The following is an 18,188-nucleotide window of genomic DNA, read 5'->3' on the forward strand; positions in this document are numbered from 1 at the left end:
GGGAATGCCTGGGTTACTTCCCCGGCCTGGGGGATTCCTTGGCCAGTGAATTTCACTGCTGGAGGTGAGGCCTGGATAGAGTTGGGCAGATTGAAATTTGGCTGCTTATCTAAAAGCCCACAATAAAGAGGGTGGGTGGGTGGATGTTATCTCCCAATAACCAGGTCAGGCCCACGCCAAGTGATGCTGTCATTTGTAAAGGAGAAAAGCCCTAGCACACCTCTGGGGAATGGATGGGATGGGGACTGGTCTGCGGCCTCAGATACTCAGTGTCTAGGAGTTTAAATTTTCTGGTCAAACCACGAGGGTTCTGTGACAAACGTCATGTCTCTGCGGACACCAAGACCCATTTTGAAGACAACGACAACCATTTCTCCTAATGACCCCAACCCACTGAGCTGTTTTTCAAAGACATCATCAACCAATAAAATCCTTCCAAGAAAATCCTTCCCTGTGAGGGTGGTGAGGCCTTGGCAAAAGGTGCCCAGAGAAGCTGTGGCCACCTGGTCCTTGCCCGTGTCCAAGGCCAGGTTTGGGGCGTTCCTGGAGCAGCCTGGCCCAGGGGAAGATGTCCCTGGCCATGACAGGCTGGCACCAGATGGGCTTTAATGTTGCTCCAACCCAAACCATTCTAGATCCTGAGGGTGGATTGAATATAAACAAGAAATACTGATACCCTCCTTGATACCACCCACCTGCCCAAAGTAGTGGCCGTACAGCAATCCAGGGCACAGAAGCTTGGGAATTGCCAAATCCGTGTGGGAAATAGATTTTACTGAATATCCAGGAAAAGGAGCATACACGTGTTTATTGGTATTAAGAGATCCCTCTTCCAGATGGCCAGAAGCCTTCCTCACAAGGACTGCAAAAGCCCGAGAGGTAACTAAGGTATTGTTACAAGAAATAATACTAGGCTTCGGAGTTCCAACCACAATATCCACAGACAGCACAGTACTTTATCCCATTGAACATAGATTGTGGGCCCAGATGGTGAACCAAAAGTGGCAAACTGTAAATTTAAAATCTTGCATTACTCGAAGGCAGCACAGATTTACATGTGCAGCAACACGACGCTCAAGATATATGTCTTGACACACCAAAACCTTTGCCATTTTGAGATTCACCCAAATATTGATCAAAAGACTGTTATCACTTACATAGGCCATGGTTGTATATGCTTAAGAACTGCTTCTACATTTCTAGAGATAAATGGAAACACTATATCCCTGCCTGCTAAGGACCATTCTGATTTTTGTATCTGCAATTTCATTAGAACTGTTGGGTGTGACTGTTCATATTTGGTGCCCATAGTATCCCATCAATTGATCAGGTCTAATTATACGGACTATCACCAATTGTTATCCACACCAATTGGAATGAACCCAACCCTAGTAAAACAATTAATGAAACATGAAGACCTGCTGAAAATTAAAAAAAGAAATTCAAGACAATAGACAGAAAACATTAATAACTATCCAACATGACACAAAGGAAATAAGTAGAGTCCTGCAAAGGGTAAAACAGGACACAAGCCACAAGTGGTGGGATGCTCTCTTTGGATGGTCACCAACAGCAATTGGAATCTTAAACACTCTTTGTCACCCCATCATTGTTTTTCTGATAATAGTGGGATAAGCTTAATAATGTCTATTGCAATAATTACATGGAACTGGAGAATGCTGGAGCGGGTAGCAGCTTTGACCTCATTGTCTAGAATTCATGTGATAATATTAAAAATTGAATTATTGGAATAATTGACTAAAGACTAGAAGCCCCAATAGTAGTAAAAGAATTTATTAAGTTTATAGAAAACAGAGGAGTGACTGAGACATAGAATTGAAATATCCTGGCTGATCCCTTATAGTAGATTAATGAACATATACTGTGTGTTAGAATGTATTCCAAGTAGTATTTTGGAATATAAGAGATGGCATTCGGTGAACACCAAATGCTGTGTCTGTCACCCTTTTACATATTTTTAAGCACCACAACTATGGGGAGCCGTCAGCATGATCAGAAGAAGAACTAGCCTAAACAGCAGAATAATAGGGCTAAGGGCACAGATAGAGAAAAGAACACAGACTCTAAGATGGTGTGTTCCCTTGAAAATGTGCCAAGAGGGCCAAAGCATGCATGGGAAAGATAAAGGTGAAGAGGTGAACACCTGAAGACCACCACTACAGCCTGAAGACCACCACAACAACAGACTGAGCACGCTCAGAAGGGCGTGGGGTTAATTACCATACCAAGCAAGGATGGGCGGGGTCAGGGAATGAATATGTATGAAGGGGGACCGTGAAATGTCATGTATATGTAAGACCTCAGGGAATAATAAGAGGGGCAAGTTCCCTGGTGGGTATGTGTGTCTGTGGTGAAATTATTCCCCACAGATCTCAACGTTGATAAACACATACTGCTCTAACAACTGTCATTAGTTGTGGAGTTCTTTCCGCTGCGTTTCAGTGACCTCGAGCTCTGCTTAAGAATTGTCTCTTTTTGCTGGTTTTGACAGAATTCTTTCGTGGAATTGTTTTGTTAGAATTTTTATTGGAATGTCTTTGTACAATGGCCTTGGTGGCCACAGTGGTCACAGTGGCTGTGGTAGCCTTGTGGCTCAAGGAGTCTTGGTGATGATGGTGGTCAGAGTGGCCTTGGTGATTCTAGTGACCATGGTGGCCAGAGGTGGCCACAGCGGCCACCACAGCAGTGGCAGCTCCAGTGACCTCATGGTGGCAACAGCTGCCAAGATGACTGCAATGGCACTGGTGGCTTTGAAGGCTTTTGTGCCCTCATTTCTCTGGAGGTCCAGGTGGTCTTGCTTAACATGGTGGCCAACATGGCTGTAGTGACCTTGGTGGCCATGGTGGCTGTGATTGCCACAGTGTCCACATTGACCTCGGTGACATTGGTGGCCTTGTGTCTCAGAGGTTCCCAGAGGCCACTGCTATCGCTGTGGTGGCCAGGAGGAATCCGCCAAGGTGGAAGGGGGTCCTGAGGATGCTCCCACCTGGGAGACAAAGAGGAGTGTCAGGGAGACCGTGGGGTGAGTCAGGGGGTCAGGGACAGCCATAATATGGGGTGACAGGTTACAGGGGTGATAGATGCCAATGAGGTGACAGGTGATAGGGTGTAAGGGTGGGGCATGAGGGGGTGCAGGGGCCAGGGAGGTCAGGGGGGTCATGGTGGGCTTAGGGGTGACAGGGGTCAGGGGATGCAATGGCAGTGCCATGGAGGTGCCAGGTTTCAGGGAGTGCCATGAGAAGTCCCAGCCCACCCACATTCAGCCTTTAGCAAGGAGGGACAGGGTCATAACAGAGGCCTCCATGTCCCCCTCCCTGTCCTTCCCTGGCAAGACTGTCCCTGTTCCCTCCCAGATGTGTGAGTCCCCATCTCTGTGCCCTCTCATGGGTGTTCCTGTACCTCTGCTCACAATGAGCAGACTTGGTGTCCCAAGCACTGGGTGTCCATGCCCTTGTCCCCAGTACTGGGTGTCCTTGTGCCCCCACTCAGAGTGGGTGTCCCTGTCCCCCATTCCCAGTAAGTGTCATTGTGTCCCCTGTGCCCTGTCGTGGGTGTCCCCATAGCCACAGTGGGTGTCCCCATCCCCCCAGATTGCCCCTGTGGTGTCACCTTTCAGCCACTCGCAGTTGTAATTGCTGGAGGTCCCATTGGATTGGAGATGGATCCATGACGTCCGCCCATCGTTGGTGACATTTGTGACCTTGAAGATCTCAAAGGGTGGGATCAGCACCTCCTCCTCCTCTGGATACATGGAGAATTGCTGGATGTCTGCGCCGTGGCACGTGTGCACCTGGAATACCATGTTTCCCCCAAAGCACTTGGCAGTTTTGTTGCTCAGTGAGGTTGAAGTGAATCGACCAAAGCGGACGGTGTCCCCACTTTTTGCCTTGAACAGGAACCTGTGCACACCCCGGAACACGTCCCGACACTCCGGCCCCTGAGTTTCCCTCAACGTTGCCAGGGCCTGGGTCAGCAGGAAATGAAATGTTTTGTAGTGGAAGTTGTCCCGGTATTCCTGGGGGGAGCGCCCGGCCACGTGCACGGCATTGTTGAAGTCCTTGTGCAGGTCCAGCATGGTGTAGGCCAGGATGGCGATGGCCTGGTCTTGGGATGATAGAGGGGACAGAGGGGACCCCTTCCTCTGCCACTCAGCCTTGGCCTTCACCCAGACCTGGGCAAAGAGACGATTCTTCTGGAACTCGGAGCTGTTGAGGGCCGGCAATGCCTCGATCATGGCAGGGCCACAGCCCCGGTACTGGTCATCAAAGGTGTCCTTGGACATGTCCAGGGGAAACACCTCAATGGCCACGGTGGCCAAGGTCATTGCCAGCAGTGCCAGGATGAGAGCCAGGGGGGCCATGGCAGGGAGAGAGCACCAGGAGCAGGGTGGGACACTGTGGGACACAGAGGGGACACAGAGGGGACACAGGGAAGGTTCCTCATTGGGGCATTGGGGTGGGGAGTGAGGTCAGCCCAGGGGGAAGGGAGGCACTCCTGGCCAGGAGACCTCTGGACATGCCTGGTGTCCCTGATCTGGAATCCTGGGGTTAATAATGCCTCCCCAATGTCCCCACTCTGCCAGAGACCCCAACCCAAATCCCACAGTACCATGTTCATCTGACTGCCTCAGAACCCCAATCCTACTCACATGGTTACAAGTCTCTTCAGCCTCCTGAGACCCTGACCCAAACCCTGGGCTCACTCCCTGAGCCCACCAGTGTCCCCCATTCACCCATCCCCAGACCCCAATCCCACTCCCACCATCTGGTGTTCCCCTTCTCTTTCCCATGACCCCAGTCCTGTGACTCCACAGGGTCCCCTAGGAGCGCAATCCCAATCCCACAGTCCCCTGTTCCCCTCAAGTGTCCCCAGTGTCCCCCGAGCCCTTTATACCGACATGAGCTGGAGTGAACTCCCAGACAGAACTGGAGGGATCACAAAGCCGGAATTGTTGTTCAGCTTAGACTCACAGTGGATCTCCCCGGGTCCTGCAGCTCAGGGGGACTTTGCCACAGGGAATTTATCCATCCTAATAAAAAATATTCATTAAAATTGGCCTCCTATCTAATACAAACACAGCACTTTTCTGGGAAATAATTTGCTGTAATGGTTTCGCATTCACCAATTCCTAATTCCCAAATTTAGTGTAGTAGTTTGAGTGTTTGTTGAAATCATCTACTCCTTCTCCTAGTGTGATATAGGATTAGGAGGAAAGCAAAGCAGGCTCAAGTAATAAAAGTTGTAAAAATAAATTCATTAACAAACACAAACAGAAAAGAATGAGAATCAAAACGAAACTTTCACAGCACTTCCCCTTCCCCCACAACTGTTCTCTTTCCCACTGACAACAAAAGGAGACAAAACCTGGGATTTTCAGTCCGTTTCACCACTCTAAAATAATATTTCATCCATTCTTAAAAAGAGCAGCCTCTCTTAGAAACTCCCATGGAGACATCACCACAAGAAAACAGTTCTCTGGTGGCTCCCATGTCACAAATCTGCAGCCGCCCGGAAACTCTGCAAACTGTGAGGCCCCTGCCATTAGCACCTTTTTCCCACAACTGCATATGGGCCACATCTGCTTCTTTTAGGGTACCATTTAAGGCTGCCTCTTCCAGTATGAAACAAACGGTCTCTTCCTCTGTCTGCAAAATCATCTTCTTCTCAAGAAACAGAGGAGTCTTTTTCCCTGGGAGCAAAGGGCTCCATATTGCTTTGTCTTTATCTTCCTCTGTTCAAAATTCTCTATTCAATCTCAGTTATATCAGTCCAAGGCTATGACTAGAACTCTGAATCCCCCTGAAAGCATTCTAAATGTTCCGGGGAAAGTTGAGTCCATTCTCTTGGCCTGCTAACAGAAATCCAGCCCAAAGGAGGCAACTCCTCAATCTCCCTTCACCCTAAGGCTTTTACTCTCTCTTCACTGACCTCCATTTCATGCTGTGTCTCCTTACACCTCAATCACTTTGTTCTCACTCAGAGAATGGCCAGTGCTTTTGTAAGCCCCATCTGACATGAAAAACGTTAATATCTCCCAGGTCTGCGGACAGAATGATGGTTCTTGTGGGAACCCTAAAAAACCCCCTCAGGGAAAATTCCATCTTTGCCCTGGGAAGATTGACCAAAAAGTTCCCTGCCCAGGCTGAAAGAGAAGACTTCCTTCATGGTGCCTTGCAAAACTACTGCCAATCTAGCCTGGATTTCTCCCTTCATTGGTCACTTACCCCTGCCCTCCCCAGCTGTTCATCCCTCACACCCTTTGTACCTCCCCTGTGCCCTCAGACCTTTGGCCACTGACCCCGTACTCAACCCCTGAGCAGCACATGGTCGTGGTCTTCTGTCCCAGATCCCTTCAGCATGCTGGAATAAACTTGGCTGGGAAATATATAGGAGACCCTTCCTGTCTTTCCTTCACTGAGGTGTGTGTGTGCATGGACCTGAAATGGCTGTTCCTACGGCCCGCTCCGAGCGGCTTCAGAAGGAGACGCTTCGAGAAGGTATAGCAGCATTTTACAGTCCTGCCACAATGCTGCGGTTCTTCCCCAGGAAGTGGCTGAAGATGGTGAGGCCAGGCTGCACCAAAGCTAGGTCAAAATCTCAGGGTTCTGGCTGCTGAAGCCGCTTTGTGGTCTCATGATCTCACCCAGTGGGGTTTCTACCCCCAACCTTTTCCTCTGCCTGGGAGTCCCCAGAAGAGTGAGGAGCAGCCCCCACAACGTAGCGGTGGGATGTTTTAACAGCCACTGAAAACCCCATCCTGGCTACAACAGAACATATTCTCCTCCCCTCCCCCTGCGCAAAACCCACCAGGAAAGGCTTGGCCGGGCTGGGTCTGGCCGGCCCTGCCTGACCCCGGCAGAAGCTGGGCTGTCACCTTACCTCTTCTGAGGATGGAGGGAAAAGGAAGTTCTCAGCCGCATCTCAACATTAGATGTTTATTCACAAAGGCACATGCAGCTTCCTCTGTGGTTATATGAGGTGTCAGCATCTAAAAATTGGCCTCTGATTGGTCTCTGTCTTTTCCACAGAAAATTAACAGGTGCTTATATAAAAACTGTTTCTTCTTCAACTAAAAACCAAGTTGTGTTAACCCATTACTTTTGCATGGCCCTGCCTCTCTCAGGAAATGCTTTTCTTGTCCTGAACATTTCCTAAACAGGGATCTGAGTGGTTATTTTTACAGTGTGCCTCAATATCTCAGGTGACCTCCCCTCAAACTTTCAGTTTCGGCAAGTGCTGCTTCTTCTGAGTCAGAGAACATGTCAAAAACACACTGGAGTTCCCCTTAACTCTTTCTCCACTGGTTTGAGCCAAATTCATTGTCCTGTGGAAATACTTTTACATCCTTTGATAATTTTGAAGTCAGCCTTTAAGCCCTACCCAGCACCTTCGCTGTGGTGTGAAAAGCCACTCTATGGAGAGTCAAGTGTCCACACAGTAGTTTTTAATCTGTATTTGAATAAAGGGAGAGAGTTTCCACAACAATAGCCTTGCAGGGCTTCTCTCTCCAGGTTTCACAGGACGCAGCCTTATTTTATCTCAAAGTCTCAGCCGCATTGCCCTCTTCCTTTCCCCATTGGCTGAGGCCCAGAGAAGGTGCAATAAATTTTTATATTTATAGCATGTCTTAGAGTGGCAATGCGGAACAGAAGCTAGACATGATTACAAGAATATAAGCAGGGGTTTATTCAAAGCCTTCAATAGACACACCTGGGGCAGGCAGAAGCCTCCAAGAAGCAACACCCAGGATCGAAAACGGTCAGGAGTTTTTCATACAGTTATAGGCCTGGTCTGTTTGTGTATCAGGGGTTAATCCTCCAATTACAGCTTTAGGTAATGAAGTCATATTCCCCCTATTTGCTAACAGACCAATTTACTTTTATTTGTACTTTTCAGGGTCTCGGACCGTGAGTGTCCCTGAGTTTCATCCCTGGAGAGGAATTGTTTTGTCTGAATAAAATGGGAGAACAGCAGCTGACAGGCTGTGGAGTTCTAAATCCACACTAAAGCAGTACAGGATCTGAAAAATATAAAAGCCAAATCCTCAGGCATCACATACACAGGGATGAGGTCTCCTGTCAGCTGTGTTCCCTCTTGAGGCTGAACAGCCACAGCTCCTGTGGCCTTGCCTGGTGAGAGAGATGATCCCGTCCCTTTGTCATCCTCACGGCCTCTGCTGGGACTGCTGCAGGATCTCCATGACCCTCCTGTCCTGAGGAATGCAGAGCTGGACATGACACTGGACAGAGCTGGTCACAGCACTGGACAGAGCTGGACATGGCACTGGGCAGAACTGTGGAGCAGAACTTGTTGTCCTGGGTTGTAGTTTAGGATGTATTCTATCACCATCTTCAGTTCATGGCCCATCAATGCCTTGTGCATGACTCATAGATAACTCCCTCCGGGAGTTATCTCTCTTTAATGGGCCACCAAGGACCTCCTGTATGACCCATCATCCCATTGTGAGATGCTCCGCCCATGGCTGGGATGGGGCGGGGCGGGCGCTCGGCAGCTCGTGCTGCCATCCGGTGATTGCAGCCGGAACTGCGGCTGAGGGGGCGGCGCATGCGCAGTGCCGCTGTTTAACCCTGCCCGCTGCTGCCCTCCGGTGGGCACTTCCCGAAACACAACCACGGCGAGTCCAGGAGCTGTGAGGGCTGAAGAGGGAAAATCCCTTGATTGTAAAGAAAAAAGGGTTTCCTGGTAAAACGTCAGGTTTTTTACATTATTGGATGGGTGGTGGTGCCTCTTTTCTGTATATTTTTTTTCATTCTTTTTCTTTCTGTTTGATTTTCTCCTTTTCTTCCCAATACTTTTTCTGTTGCATTCCCTCAACTCATGAACTTTAGAAGTGGCTCCAAACTGATCATTCATCCTTTTCTAATTGCTCTGAGCAGGCTCCCCCTCCAGCACCATCAGCCACTTCTGGTGCTCCAGACCCTTCCCCAGCTCCATCCCTTCCCTGGACATGCTCCAGTCCCTCCAGGTCCTTCCTGAGGGGCTGCAGTGAAAAGGGAGTGCAGAGGAAAAAGGGAGAAACATTTCTCCTGTGCCTCTATGAAGAATGAGATTGAAAAAATAAAGCTTAAACTTGCCACTAATAAAAACATCAGGAATTGTTTTATTTTAGGAAATGAGGCACCCAGCAGGAAAGGCGTTAAAACAGCTGTAGCAGATACCTCAGGTGAGCAAGCAGAAAATTTTGCTAAATTTTTTGATAGGCTTGGCCAGCAATAATCAAATTTCTGATGAACGTTATATACAACAGGCAAACAAGCATCAAGTTTTTCCACTCCAGATGAGTAAACTACAATTTTTTTTGACACATCAGGCGAGGCAGCCAAGGAGCTTTAGGAGGTGGCCGTGACATTGGCACTCCCAAACCCCTCAACCCCTCTGTCAGGAAGTGCCCAACCAGCCCCAGGCACTTCCCAATCTCTGCTGTCCGTGCTGTCCAGGGCTGTCCTGGGAGCTCCAGCCCTGCCCTCGCTGGTCCTGCTGGCTTTGTGCTTCCCCCTCCTGGATAGCTCTCAGAGGGCCTTCTGTCCTGGTTTCGGGCAAATTTGGGAGGAAACCTCTGAATGGGGTTCCTGTGGGAAGCAAACCCAAATGACTCCTCCCCCCAGCTGGTCTGGGAAAAAAATTTCCACAGAGAAAAGTGGAAAAAACTATTTATTTAACAAGCAAAATGCCGACGAGCATGAGAAAAGAAAAAAAAAAAAATTTAAACAATAAAGCCTCTCGCTGCTCCGAAAAGAGATGGCAAAACTGAGGAAGTTTTTGCCAGGAGTTAGCTCGGCTCTCTATCAGTCTTTTATCAGTCCCAGTCCCTCTGATGGTGGAAAATGCCGAGGTCCAGGCCCTGGTGGGCCACAGATGTCAGATCCCAGTCCTTCACTGGGTTTTCAGTCCAGAGCAGATTTAAACAATCCCAAGAAAAAAAGGAAAAAAAACAACAGTCCAGGAAGTCTCTTTGCCTCAGCTCGCTAAAGTAACTAAAAGAATAAAAACCTTCTCCTTGGTCACTGTGAACACTTTTCAAGACAAACTGTGCACATCTTCTTCCCTGTTCACCCTCAGAACCACTCTCAAAGGTACAGAACACAACACACAGCACACACAGAACAGATGATTGGGGATACAGAGGCAGCACGGTCACCCCAGGACACCTCCCCAGGATGGACCCCATGTTATTGTGACCTTGGTCACCTCAGCAACCATGGTGGCCATGGTGGCCTCAGTAGTTACAGTGACCATGGTGGCCACAGTGGTCACAGGGGCCTCACGGGTCACGGTGGCCACAATGGCCATGGTGACCATGGTGATTCCAATGCCCAGAGTGGTCACAGTGCCCAAAGTGACCATAGTGGCCACACAGGCCTTGGTAGCCCTGGTAGCCTCAATTCTCTGCAGGTCCTGGTGGCCTTCCTGGTCATGGTGGCCACCATGGCCTCCAAGGCCACAGTGACCGTGGTGGCCTCCGGGCTCAGAGAATGACCACTGCCATGGCCACAGTGGTCAGGAGAAGCCCCCCAAGGTGGAGGGAGTTCCTGGAGAGGCTCCTACCTGGGGACATAAAGAGGGGGTCAAGGGATCCCGTGGGTGAAGGGGGTCAGGAGGCATCAGGATGACCATGGCAGGAGGGAAAGGGGTGAAAGGGGGGGCCCTGAGGGTGTAGAGGCCAGAGGGGGGCCATAACAAGGTCCCTGTCCCCTGTGCCCAGCCATGGGTGGCCTTGTCCCTCCAAGCCCAGTGGGTGTCCCCAGCACTGGATATCCCTGTCCCCATCAACTGGCACTGCATGTCCCATCCTCTGTGCCCAGCAATTGCTGTCCCTGTCCTTGCATGCAGCGATGTCTCCCATCCATAGAGGGTGCCCCTGTCCCCTCTGGGCCATGGGTGTCCCCAGCACTGTGTGTCTTTGTCCCAACCTTCACTGAGTGTCCCCAATCCCCCCAAGTTGTCCCCATGATGTCACCTTTCAGCCACTCGCAGTTGTAGTTGCTGGAGGTCCCGGTGGAGTGAAGCTCTATATGCATTGTGCTCCCTTCCTTACTGACACCGGTGACCTTGAAGGTCTCAAAGGGTGGCACCAGCACCTCCTGCTCACTTTTATTGTAGGAGAATTTCTGGATGTCTGCACCATGGCACGTGTACACCTTGAACATCGTGTCCTGCCCATAACCCTGAGCAACCGTTTTGCTCAGTGATGTTGATGCAAATTGCCCAAAGCGGACTTCGTCGTTTTGCTTCACATTGAAATGGTAATTTTTCACCCCCCGGAACACATTCTTACAATCATTTGGGTGTCCCAGTGTCTGGAGGGCGTGGGTCACCAGGAAATGCAGCGATTTGAAGTGGAATTCATTCCGGTATTTCTGGCTGGATTTTCCCCCCTCACGCACGGCATTGTTGAACTCCTTGTACAGGGTCATCGTGTTCATGGTGTAGGCCATGAGGGCGATGGCCTGGTCAGGGGTAAGAGGGGATGGATCAGACCCCTGCTTCTGCCACTGAGCTGTGGCATTTTTCCACTTCTTGAAAAACTCTTCATTCTTGCTAAAGTCAGAGGCCTGGAGTTCTTGGAATTTCTCCAACAAGTTTTTGCTACATTCCAGGTACTGGTCATCGAAGGAGTTCTTGGCCATATCCAGGGGCACCACCTTGATGGCCACAGTGGCCACGGCCATTGCCAGCAGTGCCAGGGTGTGAGCCAGGGGGGTCATGGAGAAGAGAGGCCACAGGACCAGTGTGGGACTCTGAGGGACACAGAGAGGACACAGAGAGGACACACTGTGTGACACAGGGAAGACACTGGGGTACACCAGGGGAAACTGAGAGAGCACTGAGGGGCCCCAGGGAACACTGAGGGGGCCCCAGGGAACACTGAGGGGGCCCAGGAGACACTGATGGGACCCAGGGTTTGCTGAGGGAAACAGGGGGACATGGGGAGGCTTCTTTGATGAAGGACTGGGTAGGGAGAGTGGGGTCAGCAAGGGGAATGGGGTGCAGCCCCAGCCAGGAGACCCCTGGACATGTCCAGGAACTTGCTCCCAAATCCTGGGGTCACTTCTGGAGGCCCACCCCCAGTGTCCCTCTGGCCCCAAGAACCCCAATCCCACTCCCACAGTCCTGTATCCTTCCTCACAGTGTCCTTTCAGCCCCTCTGCAGGACCCCGACTTAGATTCTGGGGTCACTTCCTGACCTCCGCCAAGCAATCCCAGTGTTCCCCAGCCCTGAATCCCACTCCCATGGTTCTGTGTCCCCCTCCTCCAGATGTTTCCCAGTGCTTCTATTACCTAATAACTCTCCCAGTCCCTTGTACCCCTTTCAGTGACCCCCTGCCCCCAGCATCCTGACCCAAGGCCTGGGGTCCCCCAGGGTCACCTTTGTCCCCCCCCAACCCAGACACCAAGCCCACTCCCTGGATGAGATGCTTTGATGATGGCAGGATGTTTTAACAGCCACTGAAAACCCCATCCAGGCTGGGACAGAACATGTTCTCCTCCCCTCTCTCTGCCCAAAACTCACCAGGAAAGGCTTGGCCGGGCTGGGTCTGGCCGGCCCTGCCTGACCCCGGCAGAAGCTGGGCTGTCACCTTACCTCTTCTGAGGACGGAGGGAAAAGGAAATTCTCAGCCTCATCTCAACATTAGATGTGTATTCACAAAGGCACATACCGCTTCCTCCGTGGTTATATGAGGTGTCAACATCTAAAATTGGCCTCCGATCGGTGTCTGTCCTTTCCAAATGGAATTAACAGGTGCTTATAGAAAAACTGTTTCTTCTTCAACTAAAAGCCAAGTTGTGTTAACCCATAACATTTGCATGGCCCTGCCTCTCTCAGGAGATGATTTTCTTGTCCTGAACATTTCCTAAACAGGGATCTGAGAGGTTATCTTCACAGAGTGCCCCAATATCTCAGTTGACCTCTCCTCGAACTTTCATTTTTGGCAGGCGCTGCTTCTTCTGACTCAGAGAACTTGTCAAAAACACACCGGAGTTCCCCTTAACTCTTTCGCCACTGGTTTGAACCACATTCTTTGTCCTGTGGAAATTCTTTTACATTCTTTTATCATTCTTTGAGTCAGCCTTTAAGCCCTACCCAGAACCTTCATTGTGTGGTGAAAAGCTACTCTATGGAGAGCCAAGTGTCCACACAGCAGTCGTGAAACTTCATTCGAATAAAGGGAGAGAGTTTCCACAGCCAGACACCCTTGGGTCTCTCTCTTGAGGTGTTGGAGGATGCAGCCTCCTTTTATCCTAAACTCTCGGCCACACCTTGCCCTTCTCCTTTCCCCATTCGCTGAGGCACAGGGAAGGTGCAGTGTATTTGTATATTTACAGGATGCCTTGGAGTGGCTGCCTGGAACAGAGCCCAGACACGATTAGGAGAATGAAAGCAGGGATTTATTGAAAGCCTTCAATGGACACACCTGGGGCAGGCAGAAGCCCCCAAGATGGACACTCATCACAAGTTTTTCATACAGTTATCAGTTTGGTCTATTTACATAACAGGGGTTAATCTTCCAATTACAACTTCAGGTAATGAAGTCATAGTACTTCAGTTTGCTAATGCCCTAACTCACTTTTATTTGTACTTTTCCGGGCCTGAGACAATAACAAGTCCTTGAGTTTCAGCCTAGAAAGGAGCTGTTTATTCTGCATTTAATGGAAGAACAGCAGTTGACAGGCTATGGAATTTTAGAGTTACACACTAAGGCAGTACAGGATCTGAAAAATATAAAAGCCAAATCCTAAGGCATCATATACACAGGGATGAGGTCCCCTGTCAGCTGTGTCTCCTCTTGAGGCTGAACAGCCCCAGCTCCTGCAGCCTTGTCTCATGGTCCAGTCCCTTCATCATCCTCAGAGCCTCTGCTGGACCTGCTGCAGGATCTCCATGTCCCTCCCGTCCTGAGGAGTGCAGAGCTGGACATGTCACTGGACAAAACTGGAGATGGATCTGAGCAGAACTGGACATGGCCCTGGGCAGTACAGGACATGGTGTGGGGCAGAGTTGCACATGTCACTGGGCAGAGCGGGGCATGGTGCTAAAAAGAACTGGACACGGCACTGGGCTGGATTGTGAAGAGGGACTTAAATTTTGTTAAACTTCTTGCCGACAGGAGCTCTGACACCCTCCAAGGGGATGGAGGACTGACTCAGCTCTGACAACCCCACAAGACACCTTCCAGACCGCTTGGACCCACCAGAGTTTGTGAGTTTAAGTGGGGCAGTAAGTCACTCAGGATCCTGGCATTTTTGTTTTGTTTTACATTTTAGGATGTTGTGGGTGGGCAATCCTTTTCCACAAGGGACACCCATGGGAAATGTGATCTCCCAGACTGAAAGGAGATGTTTACGCATGAGTTAGGGAAACTATAATTTTAGGTGGGGCATAATTTTATATGGGAATTTTAGTTTATTAATTGCTTAAATTTTACCCCCTCTTTTGTTTAGTTTATGGGGGCCTTTTAAGCATTCAAAACTGAAGTTTTCTTTCCCACTTTGTATATTCTGTCGCTGCTGCATTCCTAGCCCTTTGTCCCTTCAGGGAGGGTTGGGAGATGGAAACAGCCAAAGGGCACAAAAGTGCTCTTGATTTTCTGCCATCTCCTGTCCTCATTTTCCCCTTCTCAGGATTGACCCACACAACCCATCCTGAGTTCTGTCCTCACCCACGTTCCACCATCTTTTGATCCTATCCATCTTCCCTTCTCCACACAAAATGGCATCTGCCCCTCAAGGGGAACAGCCATTTCGAATTCATTCCCGCCACCTTTCTTGTTTCCCACCTTTGCGTCAGGTCCCACCCCTGTGACAGATTCCACCCTTCTGTCGAGTACCACCCATGTGTCAGGACCCTCCCCCTCCATCGGGAAGTCCCTCCCTAGCATGGGCCCCATGTCCTCTGATCCATCCTCTTCCAGTTCCTGCACATCCAGAACCAGAAATGATGCCGACCCGAAGGCAGCCATCTTGGTTGCCGAAGGCCAGAGCACTGGGCATTGCTGATTGGCTGAAAGTCTTGCTCTGCTGCCATTGGGCATGTGTCCTTTTTGGAGAAAGAGGATGAGCCACTGGAGCCCTTCATGCGCTCCATGTGCGGAATTGGTTCTGGGATGGGAGCAGGGCAAGCACTGAGCCCTTCCCACCATGAGACATTCCCTCTGGGATCACTCTGCCAGCTCTGGGCTCCAGCACAGAGAAGATGTGGAGCAGCCAGAGCTGGTCCAAGGGAAGCCACACGGAGATTTTGAGGGATGAAGCCCCTCTGCTGTGGAGGCAGCTGGGGGTGTTCAGCCTGGTGAATGACCCAGAGAGACACCTCGTGCTGCCTCCTGGTGGTGGCACCCGGAACTGCAGCAGGGGGCGGTGCATGCACAGTGCCGCTGTTTAACCCTGCTCGCTGCTGCCCTCCGGTGGGCAATTCCTGAATCACAACTCCCAGAATCCCCACATCCCAGAATGGGTCAGGCTGGAAGGACCCAGAGTGGGCGCCTGGCCCAAGGTCCCAGCTCAGGCAGCATCATCCCTGAGCACAGGATTGGGTCCAGAGCAGCCCAGAACTGGACAAAGCACTGGGCAGAGCTGGACACAGCACTGGACAGAGGGGGACACAGCACTCCCGATGTGTCTCACTCGGCAGGGCAGAGGGGTACCATCACTCCCTGACCTCCTAATCCTGCTCCTCCTGAAGCCCCCTGGATCCCTCTTGGCCCAAGGCCACACGGCCAGCTCCACTGGTCCTTCCACCAGCCATCAGCACCCCTAGGTCCTTCCCCAGAACTCCTCCAGCTGTTTTCCCCCAGCCAGGGGATGGCACTCCTGCTTGAATAGGGTTAAAACCAGCCCAAATCACCAACCCCAAATGATTCCTCTCCCATATTCCTGCTTGGAATGAAATGTTTGTCAGGTTCCTCCCTTGGGAAGGGGAGGCTTCCCAAAGATCCTGCATGAGCTTCAGACAAAGAGATGTTCCCATGAGTGTTGGTGTGCGGAGTGGCCTGGAGCCCTGCTTAAGAATTGTCTCTTTTTGCTGCTTGGAAAGAACTCTTTAATCAAATTTTTTTGAAAGAATTATTTTATAAAATGGCTTTATACAAAGGCTTTGGTGGCCACAGTGGCTACAGTGTCAGTGCAGGCCCCAGTGACATCATGGTGGCCGTTACTACCAAGGTGGCCATAGTGGCAGTGGTGGCCTTGGTGGCCTTGGTAGCATCATTTCTCAGGAGGTCCTGGTGGTCTTGGTGATCGTGGTGGCCACAGTGACCACATTGACCTCGGTGTCATTGGTGACCTCATGGCTCAGAGGATTCCAGTGGCCACTGCCAAGGCTGTGATGGCCAGGGGTCCCTGGGGTCACTTTCACCTGAGGGATAAAGAGAAGCATCAGGGGGACTATGGGGGACAAAGACGGGGTCGGGGACACCCATAATGAGAGGTGAGGGGTTACAGGAGCGATGGGGGCCATGAAGTGACAGGTGACAGGGTGTCGGGGGGGATATGGAGGCCACAGGGGCCAGGGAGGTCAGGGGAATCATGGTGGGCTTAGGGGTGACAAGAGTCAGGGGGAGTCAGAGGGTGCAATGGGGGTGACAGAGGGTGACAGGGGTTCAGGGAGTGCTATGGAGGGTCCCAGCCCACCCATGTCCAGCACAGAGGTCCCGTCCCCACAGCACTGCCTTTGGTGGGGAGGGACAGGGACATGGAGGGAATGGGAGCATCCCTGTCCCTGTCACTGTCCCTGTCCCTGTCCTGTCTTCCCATGAAAGGGTTGTCCCTGTCCCCTCCCAGATGCGTGGGTCCAAATTCCTGTGCCCTGTCATGGTTGATCCAGTGCCCATGCCCACAATGGGTTTTCCCAGATTTGGTGACCGCAATACTGGGTGTCCCTGTCCCCTCACCCAGAGTGGGGGACCGTGTCCCTGTCCCCATCCCCAGTGAGTGTCATTGTGTCCCCTGTGACTTATCATGGATGTCCCCATTGCCACAGTGTGTGTCCCCATCCCCCCAGCGTGTCCCCTGTGGCGTTACCTTTCAACCACTCGCAGTTGTATTTGCTGGAGGTCCCAGTGGACTGGAGCTGGATCTTTCTCCTGCCGCCTTCCTGGGTAATTTCAGTGACCTGAAAGGTCTCAAAGGGTGGGATCACTACCCACTGGAATTCCGGATGTTCGGAGAAAGACTGTACTCCCGCGCCCTGGCACGTGTGCACCTGGAACTCTGTCTCCTCTGGGCACCCGCCTTCACCCTGAGGTGGTTTGGTCAGCGACGTTATGAAGAATTGACCAAACCTGACGTTGTCACCACGCTGTGCCTCATACAGGACTCCACAGTGCTGAAGAGACACATCCAGACACTGCCCTTCCTGAGTGTCCCTCAGCGTGGCCAGGGCGTCGGTCAGCAGGAAATGCAGCGTCTTGTAGTGGAAATTGTCCCGGTATTCCTGGGGGGAGCGCCCGGCCTCGAGCACCTCCATATTGAACAAGCCATATATACCCTTTGTGAAGGCCATGAGGGCAATGGCCTGCTCTGGGGATGACAGAGGGGACACACGGGACCCCTGCTTCTGCCACTCAGCCACAGCCTCAGGCCAGATCTGGGCAAAGAAAGGATTCTTCTGGAACTCAGAGCCGTTGAGGGCCGGCAAAGCCGCGGTCATGGCAGGGCCACAGCCCTGGTACTGGTCATCAAAAGAGTTCTGGGCCATGTCCAGGGGCTTCACCTCATAGGCAGTGGTGGCCACGACCATTGCCAGCAGTGCCAGGGTGTAAACCAGGGGGGCCATGGCAGGGAGAGGCCACCAGGAGCAGTGTGGGACACTGGGGGACAAAGAGGAGACACAAAGGGACACTGAGGGGACACTGATGTGACATGGGGAGGGTTCCTCAGGGAGGGACTGGGGAGGGGATTTGGGTTGGCCCAGGGGGAAGGGAGGCACTCCTGGCCAGGAGACCCCTGGACATGTCTGGGTCCCTGATCCCCAATCCTGGAGTTACTTATGCCTCTCCAACATCCGCCTCTCCACCACGGACCGCAATTCCAAAAACACCATATCCTCCTGGCTCACACTGAAGCCCAATTCTCCTATCAAATCTTCTCCACCCCCCAAGAACCCACACCTCAATCCTGAGGTCACTCCGTGAGTCCCCCAGTGTCCC

The 18,188-nt window shown here is 51.4% G+C and overlaps 3 protein-coding genes across 6 annotated transcripts in view; all 3 read right to left on the reverse strand.

Annotated features, from left to right (window-relative positions):
* Positions 1-2,493: 2,493 nt before the first annotated feature.
* Positions 2,494-18,188, reverse strand: part of LOC136372624 (erythroblast NAD(P)(+)--arginine ADP-ribosyltransferase-like) — a 90,748-nt gene continuing 75,053 nt past the window's right edge. The window contains exons 1-3 of one of the 4 annotated variants that reach the window (XM_066337349.1): positions 4,992-5,625; positions 3,631-4,415; positions 2,494-3,007 (exon numbers count right to left, since the gene is read on the reverse strand). In XM_066337349.1, coding sequence (XP_066193446.1) covers positions 2,922-3,007; positions 3,631-4,381 — 837 coding nt within the window. In that variant the 5' untranslated portion in view covers positions 4,382-4,415; positions 4,992-5,625 and the 3' untranslated portion in view covers positions 2,494-2,921. Of the gene's footprint in view, positions 3,008-3,630; positions 4,416-4,914; positions 5,626-18,188 lie in introns of those variants that run through there. The other 3 variants (XM_066337339.1, XM_066337320.1, XM_066337330.1) reach the window with 3 other exon arrangements.
* Positions 10,540-11,747, reverse strand: LOC136361364 (NAD(P)(+)--arginine ADP-ribosyltransferase 2-like). Its single transcript, XM_066319259.1, has 2 exons — positions 10,953-11,747; positions 10,540-10,587 (listed from the first exon to the last, which is right to left on the reverse strand). Exons 1-2 carry the CDS (start codon positions 11,745-11,747, stop codon positions 10,540-10,542), a joined length of 843 nt encoding a protein of 280 aa, XP_066175356.1.
* LOC136361429 (erythroblast NAD(P)(+)--arginine ADP-ribosyltransferase-like) lies at positions 16,477-17,815 on the reverse strand. Its single transcript, XM_066319390.1, has 2 exons — positions 17,062-17,815; positions 16,477-16,574 (listed from the first exon to the last, which is right to left on the reverse strand). Exons 1-2 carry the CDS (start codon positions 17,813-17,815, stop codon positions 16,477-16,479), a joined length of 852 nt encoding a protein of 283 aa, XP_066175487.1.

The sequence above is a fragment of the Sylvia atricapilla genome, chromosome 1 (assembly GCF_009819655.1).
Source record: "Sylvia atricapilla isolate bSylAtr1 chromosome 1, bSylAtr1.pri, whole genome shotgun sequence".
Classification (NCBI taxonomy): domain Eukaryota; kingdom Metazoa; phylum Chordata; class Aves; order Passeriformes; family Sylviidae; genus Sylvia; species Sylvia atricapilla.

Bases quoted from the DNA above. Each gene is read 5' to 3' on its own strand.
- LOC136361364 (XM_066319259.1), bottom strand. From the start codon at position 11,747: ATGACCCCCCTGGCTCACACCCTGGCACTGCTGGCAATGGCCGTGGCC. The intron at 10,588-10,952 runs GTTGGGACAAAG...TTATGTCCCCAG, and splicing joins ATTGGGGACACTCAGTGAAG to GTAGGAGCCTCTCCAGGAAC.
- LOC136361429 (XM_066319390.1), bottom strand. From the start codon at position 17,815: ATGGCCCCCCTGGTTTACACCCTGGCACTGCTGGCAATGGTCGTGGCC. The intron at 16,575-17,061 runs GTAACGCCACAG...GTCACCCCTAAG, and splicing joins CAACTGCGAGTGGTTGAAAG to CCCACCATGATTCCCCTGAC.